This window comes from Athene noctua, chromosome 1, assembly GCF_965140245.1.
Source record: "Athene noctua chromosome 1, bAthNoc1.hap1.1, whole genome shotgun sequence".
Classification (NCBI taxonomy): domain Eukaryota; kingdom Metazoa; phylum Chordata; class Aves; order Strigiformes; family Strigidae; genus Athene; species Athene noctua.
In genome coordinates this window covers 130881240-130900691 of record NC_134037.1, presented here as the reverse complement: position 1 = coordinate 130900691, position 19452 = coordinate 130881240, and the positions used below count along the sequence as shown (strand labels likewise).

At 39.3% G+C, this 19452-nt stretch overlaps 1 protein-coding gene across 1 annotated transcript in view; it reads left to right on the top strand.

Annotated features, from left to right (window-relative positions):
* The first annotated feature begins 2856 nt into the window (after positions 1–2856).
* The window catches only part of LOC141970612 (transient receptor potential cation channel subfamily V member 6-like), a 29897-nt gene continuing 13301 nt past the window's right edge, over positions 2857–19452 (top strand). The window contains exons 1-7 of the mRNA XM_074927282.1: positions 2857–2987; positions 12514–12611; positions 14028–14150; positions 15804–15944; positions 16477–16575; positions 16786–16961; positions 17820–17966. Coding sequence (XP_074783383.1) covers positions 2857–2987; positions 12514–12611; positions 14028–14150; positions 15804–15944; positions 16477–16575; positions 16786–16961; positions 17820–17966 — 915 coding nt within the window. The remainder of the gene's footprint in view (positions 2988–12513; positions 12612–14027; positions 14151–15803; positions 15945–16476; positions 16576–16785; positions 16962–17819; positions 17967–19452) is intronic.

The window sequence follows — 19452 nt, the reverse complement described above, 5'->3', positions numbered from 1 at the left end:
AAACAGAGAAAGAGAAAAAAGAACATGCACTCCCATCCTGATTTGTCACTAGATAAGCACATTGGACTCAATCCTACATACCTTCAGCACTCAAAATTTCCAGGAAGTTTAACAGGAGTATTGTGAGAACATGGAATGTAAGGGTCAGAGCCATTCAGAAGGAAAGGAATCCATGCCATGTACTGTGCAAATTATGTCTGTCTCTACATTAGCACTGAAATTACTTTTATAATAGGCCAGGGAATAGCCATTTTGATTTATGTTTGAAAGAAGGAAGGAATTGAAGGGGTGGCTGGGATGAAAACTGGAGATGGTGTAGAAAATTTTGCTGTAATCTTTTTCTATAATTTTTCCTTTTTAGGCATGTTGCTGGAAAAGACTGACTTAAGTTCCAGGGGCACCAAAAGTCAGTTCATTCATAATCAGCTATGCAGATCTATGTCGGTTGTTTGTTTTTAAATCTAGGCTGACCTAAAAGAAATGCAATGCACTATAAAAAAGTGTATAGTAGTGTTTCTGGCAGGATCACAATCCCCAGTGGCAAACAGGGCTGTCCTGTTCCCTTGTATGTGAAAATAGGAATTCCTAGTAGGTATATGAAAATAGGAGTTCTTTGGGTTTTGATGAAGTATTTCCAGATAGTGGCTTATTTATACGGTTTCTATAGCTCTGCAAAGGGCAGCACATCCTAACCGTGCCATATGCAGTATTGATAGATCTCCTAGAACCATGGTGTGACTGAACTGCACAGAACCAACATCATATCATTGCTAGTCTGATGCTAATTTTGTGTTGTTAAGACACTGTGTTGTGAGGAACACATTTGTCCAGGTTGTGCTTTGTATTTCTTTGTGCATACTTTGCTACTCATGGACTATGGACATAGGAGGGAAATTGTGTGTAAGGAGATTTTGACATGAGCTGTCATACTCGTTAGGTAGGGCCAAGCTGGAATCAAGAGATTTCAGGAATCAGGACAGCCAGAATCAGCCCAAGTCAGAAACAAGAGAAGTCAAGACACACACCAGGAAAGGGCATCACTAAGAGCCAGGGTAAAAATCCTGTTTGCAGTAGGGTTCTGGAACAACAAACAGACAAAGCTAGAATAATGTCAGGAGCTAAAAGTAGGCCTTGAGTATGCAGGCTAGGAGCCAGAGTCATAGCATGACTTAGGAGCTGTGAAAAGGCATACAAAAGGTAAAAGCAAGTACCAGGTATGTGTCAAACCACGTACACCAAAACCATATAGACTTACATTTCACCCCTCAACTATTAGGCCTTATCAGGTCCTTAGTTTTTGAAACTTAGTTTTGAAAACCTGTTTACAGCATTCTAGACTGAAAGCCTTGCAGTGCTTAAGAGGTATGTCCATGATCTGCTAAACAGACTTTGGTCTGTGCAATGTTCTTACATATTTCATCCATCTTTCATCTCTGTATTCTACTACCTTTGAAAATGACCTCTATCATGAATTACAAGAAAACACTCTTTCGCAGTATTCAGACTTCATATCCATGCAATTGAGGAAGGTACGGAGTCAGATTTACTGCAGTCTGAAGCTATAATGAAAGCTGTAATGTAATGAACTGGACAATTCAGTGAAACAAATTTTCCAATATGAGTCCTCAAGTTTGCCTTAAGGCATTGTTTTTTCTGCAGGGTGATTTACATTTTTTACAGGATAGGATACATCATGAGTTTACAGAAGTTTGGATGTGAATCCTGGTTAGGTAAGTCTAAGTAACCTCTAAATAAACCAGGAGTTTAATGACTCAGCCCTATTGCTTTACACACTTTTCTCCCTTACCTACTGATTCTGCCTATGTTCAGGCACCCTAAAGAGAATTCTTTTCCACTACAGCAGGAGTAAGAATGAAGGGACATCTCTGTTGATTCAGGATGCAAGAATATTAGGATAAGACTTTAGGGAAAGATTTTTTTTCTCCCACATAGCTTCCAGCTTCTTCACATGAAGAAGAAGCTGTCTCCTCTCTTTATTTTGATATTTTTTCTACTGCTTTACAGACACACACACACACACACACATGACATTCATGATGTTTTCCTATACCAAAACCTAGTTTTTGTTAAATAGAAATTTTCATCCCTTTCCTAAATAAGCTTTTCTGGAAGAAATGTGAAGAAACAGTGAGAGATTGTGGAACGTTAAAGGAAAATTAAATATGCAAAGTTTACACATTAATCTACATAAACTCTTCTTCCAGCTTGTGATTTTGTTTGACGCAGAGAAGGTGGAGTCTATAATGATAATTTCTTTAATGGGATTTGCAGACGGTTGGGGTGGGAGGTGTGTCCTCCTCTATACTACCTTCCCAGAGTGCAGTGTCTTTTAGGGCACGTTTGCACATGTTCACTCACCTAAAAGCTGTTTTGTCTGACCTGTTCAGCTGTCTATTTCAAAATTGCTTAAATGTTGCTTTCCAGAGGAATTCAGAGATGCATAAGGAGGATTACTTCTAAATTCTAGACCTCAGAAACGAAATACTAGAAGCCAAGGACACTGATGCTGTACATATTCTGCAGTGCTGTATAGGGTCATTGTGAGGGGGTAAGCTGCTGGCAAACTGCTTCTAAATCAGACACACCTTTGGGTTGGGCTATTTTGGAAACTAAGTACTTGATTATGCTCAGTCTATGGTCTGCTAGAGACAAGTGATTTTATTTTGTGTTTTTACATTACTTTGATCAGCTGATGCGGCTGACAGACGGTCTCCTCTGTAAGTAACAGACTGGGGGTGGAGGAGTGGTGACCTGTAGGGAGCCTTCCCTGACTGTTTTCAAAGTGGGGATTGTTGGCTTTCAGGCAGCTAGGCAAGAGAGAAAAGGGGACGTGCTATGGGGGTACCTTTATTTGGGGATAGGAAGCCCTTCTATTTCCGGATGTGGAATGGACTAAGTCAGAAGTTGCAAGGCAAAAAATCCTGGGATAAACATCTGGATGAAATCTACTTACTCCAGCAGAAAAGGTACAGTGCGTTTTAGCCTTGTTGTCTTCCTTTCTTCTTCTGCTCTCTCTGTAGCTGATTCTCACTCTTTTCCCTTAGGCTTTTTTGCCAGTAGATAAACTTTAAACAAGCCTGGAGCACTTTTCTCTATCAGATTTCTTCTTTCGAGGTGGAATGCTTCTGGAGTTCCAATCTTACCTGCTTTCACAGGTGGGTTTATTAGTTTGCAAAAGAATGACCCTGAGTGCAGGACTTCAGCGAGAAATTTATAACACATACTCTTGTCTTTCCTGTTTCATTGGTAAAGCACACAAAAAAATGCACGGGCGTCTGTTCGTTGTTTTGTTTTTTTGTTTTTTTTTAAATTATTATTAAGTGTATATGAGACATAGCACAGTCATATTCTGCAGTCAGCTGGAAGAATGTTTTTTTTTTCTGCAAGGATTCTGCTTTCTGTCTCTCAAGGTTGCCCTTACTGTGGGTTAGAGTGGAAGTGTTCCACATTCTGGTGGTCAGTCACTTCCTGGGTCGGACTGGTGTTTCTCACCCCCATGGCCTGGGTGTCAACAATGCACAGTGACCCCTCTTAGACCTTAGATTATCAAGAAGATTGCCTGTGTCTTCACATGTAAATACTGAATCAACGCAGTTTTTTATTGCTGTGCAGGGTTGCTCCCTCGAACACAGGAATGCAGGAGTATTCATGGAAATCCTGCTGAATGTGTTTTACATTTTCCTTGTCATTTCTGCATGCGTAAACACTGCAGTACTCAAATAACAAATTGCTTCCAGACCCTTGTAAAATTTGTTTTTTCTTTCCTCACAAAACTCTGAACATCTCTGGGGACAAGAAGGTGCCTGTGTGGGACAGAGTCTTGCTCTCATACACATATATGTATAGAAATAAGTAGGATAGTACCTTGCAAGGGACAAATGTATGTGTCTGTCTTTAGGGAAAGAATTTACATATATATCATCATTTAGCTGGCCAAATAACAAAAGTGTGTTCTATTTTCCTTCAGAGTGGTGGGACTTAAATAAATTGAGAGGGGCAGTGGGAACAATAGTGTCTCCATAGAATTCTGAACTTATTTACATTTTGATATGTTCATGAAAAGCATCACAGGTAACTGAAAAATGAGTTCTTGGCAGATTCCGTAATATCCAAACGAATATGTAAAAAAATAAAAGTCTAAATATATTAATATTTTTATAATTATAACTGTCTTCACATTTTTAAGTCACAGAGATGTGGAAGGGATCTCTGGAGGTCTCTGTCTAACCTCCCACTTAAAGCTGGACTATTGACAACAACAGATCACATTGCTTTGGCTTTATCTAGCTCAGTCTCGAAAGCCTCCCAAGATCTTTAGTTACTTGTCACAGTGTTGTAGTAATTTTCCTAGTGAAAAGGTTTTTTTTTCCAAATGGTCAACCTGAACCTCCGAATCATCATCTGATTACGTAGCCCCTTGTTTTACTATCTGCTGTTGTCAAGAAGGGTTTGGCCCTTTTTTCTTGTTTCCTTTTACATAGGGCTGCTCTTAGAGTGCCATTCAACCTTCTCTTTGCTTGACAATCCTCATTAACCATGTGCTGCAGGCCCATGAACATCTTGTGTGTTGCTAGTTAGAGGAAAACAGAAAAAATGTGTCGCATATAAACCCTTCTTCATAAACTTCTCTTAGATCACTATAGTGCAACCCCAGTGGTCCCCAAAACGAAAATTCCTGTGTTTCTTTATAAAACTCGGTCTAAGAACACATGTAGTGTATACGATATCATTGTCTGTGAAATCAGGGCTGCATGGGGTCACAATTGTTCCCTTCCAGTTTAGGTCTATATGTTTCCCACAGCTCTGAACTAACTACTATTATTAGCCTTCTGTTATTTGGTCAGAAATTACATGGTACCAATATGCGGATACTCTTTTCCTAAAGAGCAGCAGGGCCATTTTTCCCTCTTATACTCCTCTCCTCTCCGCTCCGCTCCCCTCCCTTCCCCTTCCCTTTCCTGTTTCGGGAGATGATCAGAATTTGAGAATGAAAATGAACATTTTGCAGAGAACTGGAATTAATCATATCTTTCATATTCTTAACTATCTACAGGTAGAAAAACACATCAGGAAAACATTCTGTGGTGACTTGTGTATTGGAACTACTTTTTATAAAATGTTTCTTTTGTGGAAAATCTGTTGTAAACCACGAGGGCTTTTACTTCATTCTGTCATTTTGTTGTGTGGAATTACAGCGTTGTGGCTTCATCTTGAGTCCTTCTTAGTGTTATTAGTGCTGGAATCCATACAGTAATAAGCAGCAATTAAATTCCACTATTATTTTACTGAAAGCCAGTGGTAAATATGTTTCTATTTAACTAGCATGCTCTGACTGCACACAGAAAGTCAGCATGATATAAACAATGCTTTTTCCTGTCCTACAACTGGTGATGATAATACCAGAAAGCAAACTGTTTTAGCAGTTCTCACCTTCACTGGAATTGCTATTCCTTTTCTTAATGTGTAATAGTTCTTTGAATCTTAGTGGCAGTTAATCTCAGCAGTATCCACAGTGAGAGGTTTCTTTGCCTAAATCCTGCACTGTATAACATTTCCTAAAAGGGACATTCAAGTTCGGGAGATGGGATACAATCTCCTAATATTAAAGAGGACTTTGAGTTGGTTTTGCCTTACTCTGCTGGTTTCTTTCTGTTCAAGAATCTCCTTTTTTAAACAGCCTGTAGCTCACTGTGGAGTCCCAGGGACAGTGGTCACATCTCAGATGTCCTTTCTAGAGTTATCTTTGGAAGTAAACTCTGGGGTCTACATAGTCTAGAGCATATGACCATAAAAATCCAACATAGTTCATAATCATGGGAAAAAAAGATAGATAGGAAAATTCAGGGCTGATAGCAAGGTGAAGAGGAAGCAGATGCCTGTCACAGTCTAATAGATCTTCCAGAAATTATGAGAGCCACTGCTTGATTTTTTTTTTTTTTTTTAGTCTGGCTTACATTGTAAGAGGTTCTAAGGAAATGTGAACAAAATCTATCTAGCGTGTAAATTTTAGAATTTCCACCATATGAGAATTGCACTGTTCATAAAAAATAACTAACAAATAAATTTAAGCAAGTGAGTACACTGATCCAGGACAATCAAATGTGTTGGGGTTTTTTTTATGCTATTGCCTGCCTCTCTAACTTTGATTTGATAAATATTCTATCTTCTGTGTGTCTCTTCTCTCTCACAGCTGCTGCTTAGGTATTAGTAGTATCACCTGGCCTTTGTGGGATGCTCTAAGGCTTAATTATTCTAATGACAATAAAATATTTAACTTGTGTGGTACATCTTATAAAAAACGCAAACAAAATCAAACCAAAGCATTTTTACACATTAATTAACTATAGAAAACGGCACTATAAGAAATAATACATTAGAGGTGCTTGGGACAATTTGCATAACTTGCAGAGAGCTGTGGTCATTCTAAGCATGTCACAGTAAAAACTTTTAAATCCCCTTAAGCTTCCAGATTTTTTTGTGGCTCTTTAGTCTCATAGACATATTCACAAAGTGCTTGGCTTACCCTGAAAACAAATCTTTCTCAAGCTAGTAGTGAATGAGAGATATCACCATAGTTTTGCTGTTCATTTGTCTGACCGTTAGTGAGTTTTCAGTGCACAAATTAATGTAGGACTGTCCTATCCTGTCTTAAAATCCACAATGCCTGCCAGTATTAATTGGTTCCTTTGCTCCCAAAGGTGACAGTGAGATAAAGATGCCAGCTCCCAGTTTCACTACTTCATTTGTAATACGTTTTAATAACAGTGCTTCTGAGTAGTCAATATACAAAGAACAGCCTGTTGGAAACTCTTTTGCTGCATGTAAAATGAAGTCACTGACAGCATTTCTGGTCTTATGCTGTGACACTTTCATCCTGATGGAAAACAAGCCCCCTTAATTTCACAAGTGTAAAGGTCCTCCAGAACTCATATTTGCCCAAGAATGCACAGACATACACACATCTGACCTCAGTGCCTAAGATGTAGCATAGGCTCATAGATGTAGGAAGCTGTTTGCTGCCTTAAACTTCACTATAGGTTTCCTTGTGAAGAAGTAAACATGAAAATTGTGCTCTGAAAAAAAACCTGTCCCAAATTAAAAAGTTGTTAGAGAAAACTAATCAAACACAGGGTGAGGAACACAACCTAGATTAAAACTGCAAGAAAATCCCTATTGAAGAGGGTTGGGAGTTTTGATGCAGGAGGAGGTTGTGCTTCAGAGAAGAAATTTGGTTTATAAATAACTCAATAAATAAATAATAAGGAATAACTAACATCTGCTGAACTGTTAATCCAGTTCTAGCATGAGATTGTTTTTAGATGCAGAATTCAGGGAGATTGATGTAAGGAGATTGCCCTTGTGGAAGTGTTTGAGCAAGATTTCTATTGCTTAGTGTGGTAGATAGGGAAGTCTTATCCCTTCAGATATTTATCTATCAGTTTCTTCTCTAGTACCATCGACTAGTAGATAGTAACCTGTATAATTTATTTCCAGAGAAGTTCTGTCTTCTGTCAGCTGAAGAGGCTTTAAAATGCATGCACAAGAGTTTCCAGTTGATTTGTTGAGATTTGCCCTCAGTGCTGAAGAAGTTTGCTGACCCTGTTGATTGTCCAAGCCCCTGTTACCTGTCTCCTCTTCACTTTGTGTTACTACTTCCTAACTCATTCTGTAGCGTCATGTCAGATGATGGCATTAATCTTCTTTGTGTCCGGTTACCTTCCTCTGAGCACTCCTTTGCTCTCCTGAAGTCTTGCATACATTTACATAAACATGCTAGCAGAAGGAAGGGAGAAGATTAATCACCTTTGGCAACTTCGTCATGAAGTGTTGAGCATAGATACTCTGAGCACCACAACAGGGAAGGAAAAGAAAGCTGAAATAATATCCTGTTGAATAATTTATAGCTCAGTTGGAATTACTTTAGACCTTCAGTAACTGACATAACTTTGAGGATAAAGCATGAAGCTAGTAGATGCCAAACTTAAACTAGAACAAACAATAGGCAGATTCCATACAGCAAATGACTCAAGTGGTGGAATCTGAGAAGGGAAGGAAAGCAGAGAAAGACATGTTCAGTTGCGCCTCTGGTGAGTTCAGTCTTGAAAAAGCAGTTTTGACTTGGTTGTTGTCCAGACAGTTCACATATGTAATGTATTTCATTGTTTTAAAAAGAATAAACCTATAAATCCAAATTCTTCCTTTTATAACAGAGTTAAGACTTAGGGATTTGTCCTTGCATTATTTATCTCTTCATAAGAGTAATGAGCAGGATGCACTCCAGAATAACTGCTTAAGAGGTTTTAAATCCCAAAGGGTGCATATTACCAGCAGAAAGTGCTTGTGAAATCCTTAACCTTGTTTAAAACTATTTTACATGACTCCCTCAGTCAGAATCTGACCTACATTCTATCTTCTCTTTGTTTCACAATGGATTTTTGGGTGTTCCTGATTTTGTCCTCACCTATATTGAAAAACAACTCATAGCTTCCTGAACATATCATTGAACCATCTGTTAAGAAAACTGACTGATAGTAATGCATGATCAAGGCTTACTAAGTGTCTCAACACAGCATCATTCGTTAGCTGAGTAAGAAGAACCCGAGAGCACTTCTGGGTAGATGCTGCTGTGGTTTTCACTGCCGATCAGAACTACTGGTTAGCTGTGTAGCTGTGCTTATCCTAAACTGATCCTGTAAGGCAGTGTCAGTACTGCCTAGTGTTACAGGCCTAATTTAGCTGGCTAAATTAGGATCTTAGTGTCCCTTGACTCCATAGCTGATGACAAGAATGATTTAGAACAGGAGCTTATTTAGATGTGCTAAATTAGATTTACAGTGTCTATACAGATCTCCGCTAAATCATTCCCTGAAAACCAGCCTCTTCATTCAGTGACATAAGGGTACTTTATGGAAACTAAGAATCTACTGCAGGCATTTCTGTTAGGAGACTTAAGATTTTACCTGCTTGCTGCTTTGACACACAGGAACTTGAGTTGTAAAATACAGAATTCATGCTGTGTTTGATGGGTCAGCAAGAAAATTGGTCAAATATGCAAAACTTAAAGAAATTAAAACATTTTTAAGGTTTTAGATTCTGATGACTTTTTCATATTAGTGGATTTGGCTCACCTAGTACTTGACATTTACATGCTTATCGTATGGCTGTAATGTATTAAAAATGAGTTGATAATTATAATGGTATGTTTTAAATGAGAGCAAAATGTTTCCCCAATTATGGGATAGAAGATTAAATGAGCGTAAAAGCATATGGTGTAAACATGCAAGTCCTGGCAGTATGCCAATGACATTTACCAACACTTCTGTGTTCTTCACCAGCTTGATGTTTGGTGTGGTATCTCTGGTTCTTTAAGCCCAGTTTGGAATTGAAAGCTTTAACAATTTTGCCCTAAATTTCTGAAATCTGAGTTTGTAGTTATTAGGTTATCTCCCTCTTAGCAGGTCTGTAATTTAATTAGTTGTTTACAAGGGCTTTGGAGATTTTTGTGAGAAGGGTATTGTGTTTGCATCCTCCCACACTGTCTCTTGCCCAATCCTTCCTCCTCTCTGAGGTCATTTGAGGGATAAAGGCCTACCCCATAAAGTATCAACATATTAATTGCAATACTGTTTATACTATTGAAACCCCACCTTCTTCCTACGTCCTGCCTTTGAAATTTACATTCCTCAGGAACACAGTGTCTTTTTCAGCCAAAATAATGGCAGAAGTGGTGAACTTGCTTCACTGATATTGAATCTTACAACTTTTGCTCAAAGTGCCTCTTTATTTTGTTCCTATTTGTCTGACTCTAGGTGCAGTGTTTTCATCAAATCATCTTGTAATTGGCAACTAACACAACTGATGAATGATTAAGCTAAAGAAGGAATACTTCTCAAAGCAACAAGGCTAAGAGTTTGAAGGACACATAAAAGTATCTCCGAATGGTTCCCTGGTTTGCTCAGGATGGTTCTTTATATTCTGAATGTTTTTGTTTCTCACCTGTTCTTCAGCAGTTTTCTAGTCTGTTTCTAGTGACCTAGGTAATGGGATGCTGTTGGTGACAGGAAATGCTGCTCTTCTGGAATGATAAATATAATGTTAAGTTAAGCTTTTATTACTTGTAGCCCATGCCCATTAATTTACAGTTATTCAAATGATTCATATTTATCTGTGTAATTCTGATACTTCTTGTTTTGCTTTATCCCTCAAGTGTGTATCTTTCTGCTATAGAGGTGTGCAGATATTGCACATTTCAATTTTGATCAAATCCAGAGATAATGAATTATCAAATAACGTTTTTTTTCTTCAAGATTGTATTGTTCATAAAAGAATAATTTAAAGGAAGAAATACATATTTCTATTAGCCACAGAACTGATGTTGCCTGTTTTCCTATGGTTTTATTGTTAAATTATCCTATACCTAATAAGCACAAGTTCTGAGAAAGCATTTTGTGCAATAGACCATTTATATTCTCTCTCTCTGACGTAGGTTTTTGTGTGGCTTATAATAGAGTTATATTCATAGATAATGTATTGTAGCATCAGTGTTATGACTTAATGCAAAACACCTATTTCTTTATATAGTATTTGCCCTATAAACTGTATCTCCAAAACCTTGTAAGTAAATAATGCAAGAATACAAGGAAGAAATCTGGGACAAATCTTCACAAGCAGAAACCATTGGATATACCTCCAGGTATATGGTTTGACTAATGTATTTGTCCCACATGCTTTTTTCTTGTGTGTGTGTGTGTGAGACTAACATCCAGTATATTGCCAGTTGTTAGATTGTAGTAAAAGGACAGACTGGAGCTGGTAGGAAGATGAGGGCTGATGTTCTCCTTGTTCGTATCTTGAATTTGTCATTGTTCTACCATGTTCCTTAGATTTATTCCATATCACACATTACAATTTGACCTGAACCATGCTAGATAATTAAGAACAAATTAAACGTTAAGAACAAATTCAACATTTTAATTAAAGGTGACATAAAAGCATAAAATTTGCATCAGAACAGAGATCTAAAACTGAATTTATCCTTGTTGGAGAGAAGAATCTCTATTTCATACTGAAAATTCATGAGACGTAGGCTGTTTCTTTGAGTTTGAGGGTCTTGCTTCCCCTTAAATCTTTAGCTCTTGAAATTGGGCTACGTACAATTCTTTATTTGTATAGAAACAAAAATCAAAAAAACCCACCCCAAAACACTTTTTATGAGTTAAAAGATAAATCAGAAAATATTCATGGATAACAAATATTTACCCCAAATGAATAGATCTTGTTCTGTTTTTTTGTGGTTTTTGTTTGGACAACTCTTCATTTTGAACATTGGCAAAGTTTATTTGGATGCTGAGCAAGCAGGCATTGCAGGTAACTGTGCACCCTCCCTTCAGGTGCTTTTACGCACTGATAAAACCCTGCCTGAGCTTTCTTTTTTCCAGGGTAATCAGTCCTAATTCTTTCAACCTTTCCTCATATGAGAGATGCTCTAGTCCCATAATCATCTTTGTGGCCCTTGGCTGAACTCCCTCCAATTGCTCCATATGTCTTTTGTACTGTGGGTTATAAAACTGAACACAGGACTCTAGGTATGGCCTTATCAGAGCTGAGTAGAGGGGGAGGATCACCTCCCTTTACCTGCTGTTTGCATCAAAGGACTTTGATGTAGTGAAGTTTGGTGATTGTCCTTGTAAATTCTTCAGTAGTCTCAGAGGATCTACTGAAATAACCCAGACCCTCATGGAAGACTCAAGGGCATTCTTCAGCTATAAGTGAACCCTTCAGTCTGGGACTTATATGATGGCATGCTCTTTCCCAGGACCGGCATATATCTCAGTTCTCAACAATTTCCTCAATTTTCTCAGCACCAGAGAAAGAAATAGTATAGCTAAGCTTTCAGAATTTTCCTCATGAATTTGTATGATGAGGAACTACATTTCAGAGCTCATTCTTTTCATTATATCATAGGAAATGTTGCTATGACATGGGAAATTCTTCTTTGTACTTTTCTGTTCATTATGGAAATGATCATATGACAACCTTTTTTTAATTTACTGTGCTGTGCAAAAAAGTTGTACTGGCTTTTTCTGCCCTGAGATAATTATCTCTGCTCCTGAGATAACTAGTCTAGTGGCAGGAGGGGTATCAAATGACCCATCTTTTGCTATCTTACGTGTCTCAAAATGTGGGCTGTATTTTGAGAAACCAGAAACATTGTGGAGTTGGTTCTTCGTTTCTCCTGTCTTTCCCTCTACTGCCACTGTATGGTTAAGCATCAGTCAACCTACCTGGGCTTTTAGCACTGCACTTGCCTGCTTTTGATGGTTCTTTTTTTTTTTTCATTCAAAAAATACCTGAGATGGTAGGTTTGCATTACTCATCTTTCAGTGAAAATGTTGAAGATACGTACAATCTCAAGCAAAGGCCATGTTAGCTCTGGAGAGTGGCACCATGTGTTTGACTGTGTTTCTTATCAGCCACTTTTCTTGACTACAGGATCTGGGAATCCCCACTCCTCCAGGCTGCCAAAGAGAACAATCTCCCAGCCATTAGGAAACTTCTCACTGATGGAATCTGTGATATCTATCAGAGAGGTAACTTGATTATTTGTGACAAAAGGTTTTCTGTGGAAGGCAAAAGCTTACTATAACAACTAGAGTAGTACATTTTGCATTATCAGACTCTAACTACTTAAGTCTGTGTCAGCAGCTTTACAACATAAGTGAGTGTCATGGTTTGAGCGAGCCCAGAAGGCAACTGAGCACCACAATGCTGCTTGCTCCCGCCTTCTCTGTCAGGGATGGGGAGGAGAAGATACAGAAGGCTCAGGAATCCACACAAGGATAGGGAGGGATGATTCACCCATTATGGTCAATGGGCAAAAGACAGACTCATTTTGGGAAGAAAAGAAACATCAATTTAATTTAAAGAACACCACCACCATCCCTTAATTTAATAATCAATCAGAGGCAGACAGTGAGAAATACAACCACATCTTAAATAAAACACTTTCCGTCCACTCCTCCCATCTTCCCAGGCTCAGCTTTGCTCCCAATTTCTCTTCCTCCTCCCCCGCACAGAGGTGCAGGGGAGCAGGGGATGGTGGTTGCGGCCAGTTCATTGCCCATTGTCTCTGCTGCTCATTCCTCGTCAGGGGAGGACTCCTCACACTCCTCTCCTTCACCAGTGTGGGGTCCCTCTCATGGGAGACAGTCTTCCATAAACTTCCTCCAAGGTGAGTCCTTCCCATGGGCTGCAGCTCTTCATGAACTGCTCCAGCGTGGGTCCCTCCTGCGGGCTGCAGTCCTCCCAGTGATGAACTGCTCCAGCATGGGCTTCCCTCAGAGTCCTGGCCTTCTTTGGGTGCAGCCACCTGCTCTGGTGTGGGGTCCTTCTCAGAATGCAGGTGGGCATCTGCTCCACCAGTGACCTTCATGGGCTGCAGGGGGGTCTATGCTCTGGTGCACATCCCTGCCCTCTTCCTCCTCCTTTCTTCCACTGACCTCGGTGTTTGCATAGGTGTCTCCCTCACAACTCCCAACTCCTCACAAGGCCAACTCCTCTTCCCACGTTCCCCTTCTTAAATAAGTTACCACAAAGCTGCAGCCACTGTCACTAATTGGCTCGGCCTTGTCCAGAGAGGAGTTCAGCTTGGAGCCAGGGGACCTCCAAGAAGCTTCTCACAGGGGACCCCTGCTGTAACCTCCTCCCCCACTACCAAAACAGTGCCACACACACAAACCCAGCACAGTGAGTTTTCTGACTTGGAGAGCTCATCAAACCCTAAAGGAATGGTGAAGATCAGAGGTTTACAGCTTGATAGTCCTTTTTTGTAGAGGGCTTTCAGATTGTGATGGAGTGAAGGACAGAAACTCTGCAGTTACTTGGCTGTTACATGTCATATTATGAAGCAGCACCTGGCAGTACTCAACGGAGGACCTAGACTCCCATAATTCTTCCACATAGTTGAATGTCTAGACAATTCATTCACTTCTACTACTTGTTTCTAGGTGCAGTGGGGGAGACCGCTCTTCATGTAGCTGCCTTGTATGATAACGTGGAGGCAGCAGTGACTCTGATGGAAGCAGCTCCTGAGCTTGTCAATGAGAGGATGACATCAGAGCTCTATGAAGGTAACATCTCAGGGAATGATGATGGGCAGGACTCTCAGTACATCTCAGTACGCTACCTGTACATTTAGGAAAGTGGCTTACACTGTTCATCATTCAGTATATTGTTAAAGTGTTACATAGCAAAACCAGCATACATATGGCTCCTGACCATTTGTGGAAAGTGGAATTATATTAAACCCATGTGCAAACATGCAAATGCGTAACTGAGAAACCCTTAATCACAGGTGGGCCCGTTGGTGAAGTGCTAAGGCTTGGACAATAGGCCCAAGGCAGAGTTGACCTATAGATGCATCCTGTATATTTTATAGATGATAGCCATTATACTAGTAGGTATTTTACTAAACATGTTTATCTTGAAAAAAAAAAAAAAAAAAAATCTCCTTATCTTTCCTTCTGTATAGGCAAGATAACAGGGTAACAGAGACAGCTGTCTGGCCTTGTGACCTGGCATGTGACCTTGCTCATAAATCAATTAGATAAGCTGGGAAGCTCCCTTAGTTTCTCCCTTGAGCCCTGGCCAGGCTCTGCGGGAATCTAACGTGAGAAAGAAACCAGATATTTTCACTTAAAACAGAGGTGCCAGTTATTCTGGCTTGCTGATTTTGGGGTATATAAGGCTGGACCCGCTCACAGCGACTTTGGAAGCCTCACCTGTGGGTGGACGCACCGTGTAGGATTTCCCACTTGCTGGGATAGGCTTTCCAAATCTTCGCTGTATCCAGGGCTCCCCAGCGACTGCAGATCTGGATGATGGTAAAGTATGCAAGTGGTGATGTATCTTTCTTAATCACTATTCTCTTTCTCAGGTAGTAATGATTTGATGCATTACCCTGTATTTTCCTATTTGTTTAAGCGCGCTGTTCGGTCTTTTCTTACTGTATGTTTTCTGTATTATTCCGTTACCTTTTTAGTTATTTTCAGTAAAATATGCCTGCTCTTTTCACTCTGGTGTCTGAGTTTAATTGGTATCCCTGATCAGCAAAACAGTTGGCTATAGTGGGATTTCAAGGATATATATAATTTACTCATGTGCAACAAAGGGGATCCCTACCTGGTCTCTGAAAGGAGAGAAAAATAATTATTCAGTTGACAAAAATGGGGATTGAAAATGAATGTGGCCACTGCTTTTAAGTCTAGACTCTGAGCCAGGTTTTTAAAGAATGGTTCTGACTGACTACACTGAAATCCTAGACAGAATCTTGAAAACACTAAAATAATAATGATGGGGTTTTAAAAATTCTAATAACTAGTTTGAAGGATTAGAGCAAGTCTTTTTGGGGAACTTTGTCTTGACTTGATCTTCATGTCCCATGAAGGCAAACACAGTCACACAGCTTTCAGTGTGCTTCCTGAAAGAGTGTGACATGTCTTGTTTTCCCCCAGAAAAAAAACCTAGAAACTGCATCCTGTTGGTTTTTTTGACAGGTTTCAAAGTCAGTTTTCATGAATTCTTAAAAAGGTTTAAGTAGGATGGCACCTCTGGAAAATCTGTAGTCCAGCCCTCTGCACACAACAGGGAAAACTTCAAAGCTAAATCTTATAGCTGCTATGGATGCAGTCCCAAAAAATTGTGATTTACTGTGACTGAAATGCGAACTGCAGGCTATTGATCAGCTTTCTTGGAAGGAAAGGTTTTATTTCTGTGTCTTACAGGGCAGACAGCTCTCCACATTGCAGCAGTGAACCAGAACATCACGTTGGTGAAGGCTTTACTCAAGAGAGGGGCCAATGCCTGCACAGCACAGGCTACTGGGCAATTCTTCAGGCGCAGCTCCCAGAACCTTCTCTATTTTGGTACAGCCTTATCTTCTCCCCTTGCTGCTATGGGAGGGAACCAGCAGAGTGATAAGGGAATATAAGGGAGGCTTAATTTAGTCTCTGTCTAAACCACATAAGCAGAGGCTCCTATTTTCAAGTGTCACACACCTTTTAGCAGACAGTAACACTCCATCTGAGTATGTAAATACTACATAAATATAAATATGTCATACACAATTTATATATTTTCATGTATGCAAAAATATATATTGCATAAAAATTATAATTTATTGTCTTCCTAGTAGCATACACCCCAACTTACTTGTCAGCCTTCTGATGAAGATAATCTCCTGAAAAGAATACTTCTTCCTTTTGGTGTTGTGGAGGGCAGGTCTTTTTTTCCTTTCTGAGTAGGATGAGGAGCGGGGCAGGAAATCTACAGGTTACCTGAAGTAACTCTTCCTTTCATAACCTCTGTCTTCATAACATGGATAGCTTTTCCTCAGCATGCTTCAACCTCTCCTGACTGTTGGGGTCTTAATCTTTCACACCATTCCTTTCTTTGCAGGAGAACATGTCTTATCATTTGCTGCCTGTGTGGGAAATGAGGAAATTGTACAGTTGCTCATTGAAAATGGAGCTGACATTAGAGCTCGAGATTATCTAGGTACGTGCTGTGGGACCTAGTAAATTGCATACAGTGGATATGGACACTTTAAAATCAGACTCTGTCATCTGTGCATGCACATATTTTTCTTTCATTATAAACGGCTGTGGGATGAGGGATGTGAGGAAAAGGAAAGCCATCAGTCAGTTGCCGGTCTTTGCAGAGGGCTGGGCTGTTCCACATACTTTATCTGGTCTGCTTCCTTCATAGGTAACACTGTTCTTCACATCCTGGTTCTCCAACCTAATAAGACGTTTGCCTGCCACATGTACAGCCTGATACTTTCTTATGACAGGAACAAAGAGGGACCAGGATCACTTGAATTAATTCCTAACAATGAGGGGCTTACTCCATTCAAACTGGCTGGAGTTGAGGGCAACACTGTGGTGAGTTTGTGACACAGTTGCCTCCATACAAAATAGAAATGGAGAACTTGAAATAATGTCATGTAGACCAAGGGAGTTTGTGCATGTTCTTAGTGGTTAGAAGGTACATAACAAGTCCTTTTTTTTTTTTTTTTTCCAGAAGTCTCATGTAGGACCAGAAAACTGTTTATAAGAAATTTCTTTATCCTAATGAAAGGAACAAGTGCTTAAAGAATAGATCTTTTGATCCAATTTTTGAAGCATTTGAGTTAAACAGGTATTAACAGAAAGATCCACCCCAAGTAATTGTTTGAAAGTCTAACTCAAATTACTGTCTTTGTTGTCTAGTTTTCATTACCCTAAATGTGACACACAGGAAACTTCTTCAGGTATCCACAGATATATCTTCATAGACAAGAACTCAATATTTAATGTAAGCTCTCATCCTTCCCTCAACAAAAAGACAAAGGTGTTTAGTGTTTCTTCTGCAGATCCACAAAGGGCAGGATCATTTCCCTTGCCACACCTCTTTCCTGATAGTTTGTAGAGAAGTATAAAAGGATTTTTTTTTTTCCTAATTAACATGTAATTCCATCTCAAATCTATTGTCAAGATGTATAACTGTGTCAGATAACTTTACCAATTTGATAAGAATTGAGTAAAAATCACTCATCTTTTGCCTCAAGCACAAGTTAATAATCAAATGTGAATCAGAAGAAGTTCTTTACCTGCTGTAATTGTTTCTGAGAGATATGAAAACAACAACAACTGCCAAGTTCAAGGAAAATACATTCAGTTAAGGGTTTTTAACAACTTTATTTGTTCTCATTGCAGATACACTACATACTGGAAAACTTGACCCCTTTCTTTTCTCCACAGATGTTTCAATACCTTATGCAGAAGCGGAAGCACAATCTCTGGTCCTTTGGCCCCTTGACCACTGTGCTCTATGATCTCACGGAGATTGACTCCTGGGCTGACGATCAGTCCTTCCTTGAGCTCATTGTCTCAACCAAGAAGAGAGAGGTACTGTGGGCACCACATGTTTTCGATGTGCACACCACGGTGATTATAAAAGGAGAAGAAAGATGAGTTAGAACATTCAAGCTCTGTTATATTATCCACAGAGCAAGGACTTTGACCATGTACTGCAGGGAATATATGAAATGTAGCAGCTTACTAATGATCTGGCTACATCTGATGCTTAATATACAGTTTCTTCTGAGGTGTGAAACTTGCAGATGGTTGAATGAACAAGCTACAGGCAGTGACATTGTGTGATTCATTAAAGGGTTCTCTCTCTTTCACCAGGCTCAAGGATATCAGTAACAAGTACCTCTAGAGTAGCTCTAGCAAGTAGCTTTCTGTAACTGATACTGATTAACACTCACAATGTCCCTGTGAGAAACAACTATGTTCAGAAATCCTAAACTGGAGTGCACTTTAAAACCACTTGTTATTATTCCCTTCATTTAATGATACTGCTTGTCCAGGTTATGACTCAAAGTGAGAGAATTATCTCTTCTGTAGGCTAAAAAACTTGTAAAGGGATCACTGAGATAAAAATAGCAGACTGTAATGGCAAGCTTAGACAGATATGATGACTTTCAAGGTACACTACCCCATCAGCTGTAATCACCTTAAATAATCCTAATAGGACAGGAAATGAATCAGAGGACACTTTAATTAGCACGGTTCTACCCATCTTGTATTATTTCTATCTATCAAAAGTTTAGTCAAACTTCTCCAACAGAAGCTTCAGCTACTGGAGAACTTTGCACAGTGTGGAGGAAGTCTATGAAAGTGTCATTTTCTTTTATTTAAAATCCTCTAAATTTCTAGGTGTGGTATTACGTGCGGAAATTCAGGAGAAAGCAGTCTATGTCAAAAAATAGAACAATCCTACAAGTTGTTCAGAAGACTAAACAATAATCCTAAAAGAAGGCAGAATACAGTGCCTCTGTTTTACTCCAAAACATATAGTGCATGCAAATCAAAGATTCTTAATTTCAGTGGATGGGATGTCCCCAAATACTATGAGATACTATGATTTCTTTATTTTCCAGAATACTCTTATTAAATATGAGCAATTGCAGTTTTCACAGGCATAACTAGTAATTCTTTTTTGCATTCAATATATGTTTGGCCCAAAATGTTTGCTGTCTCCTCTAGAAGAATCCTATGTGTCACTCCATCCTATCATACCCTTCCAGTTTGGTATTGGAGGAGCATATTTAGGCCACAATCAGAAGCAGTTTCCTCTTGTATTATGGGGGATTCATACACAAATAGGTACTAAGATATATTTTCTGGCCCTTAAGTGGATGAAAAGTGGAAAAAACAGAAGGGAGCTAAGCTACAGGGAGATTATAGTAAGCTTCACACTTATCCCTTTGAAAATTTACTCTCCTGTGCAAAGAATTCTAGAATACTGACTTCTACAGAAAACCGAACACCTAAGGCTATCTAGCTAGGTTTGCTGTCTCTCAGTTTTGATCCTTAAGGATATTCC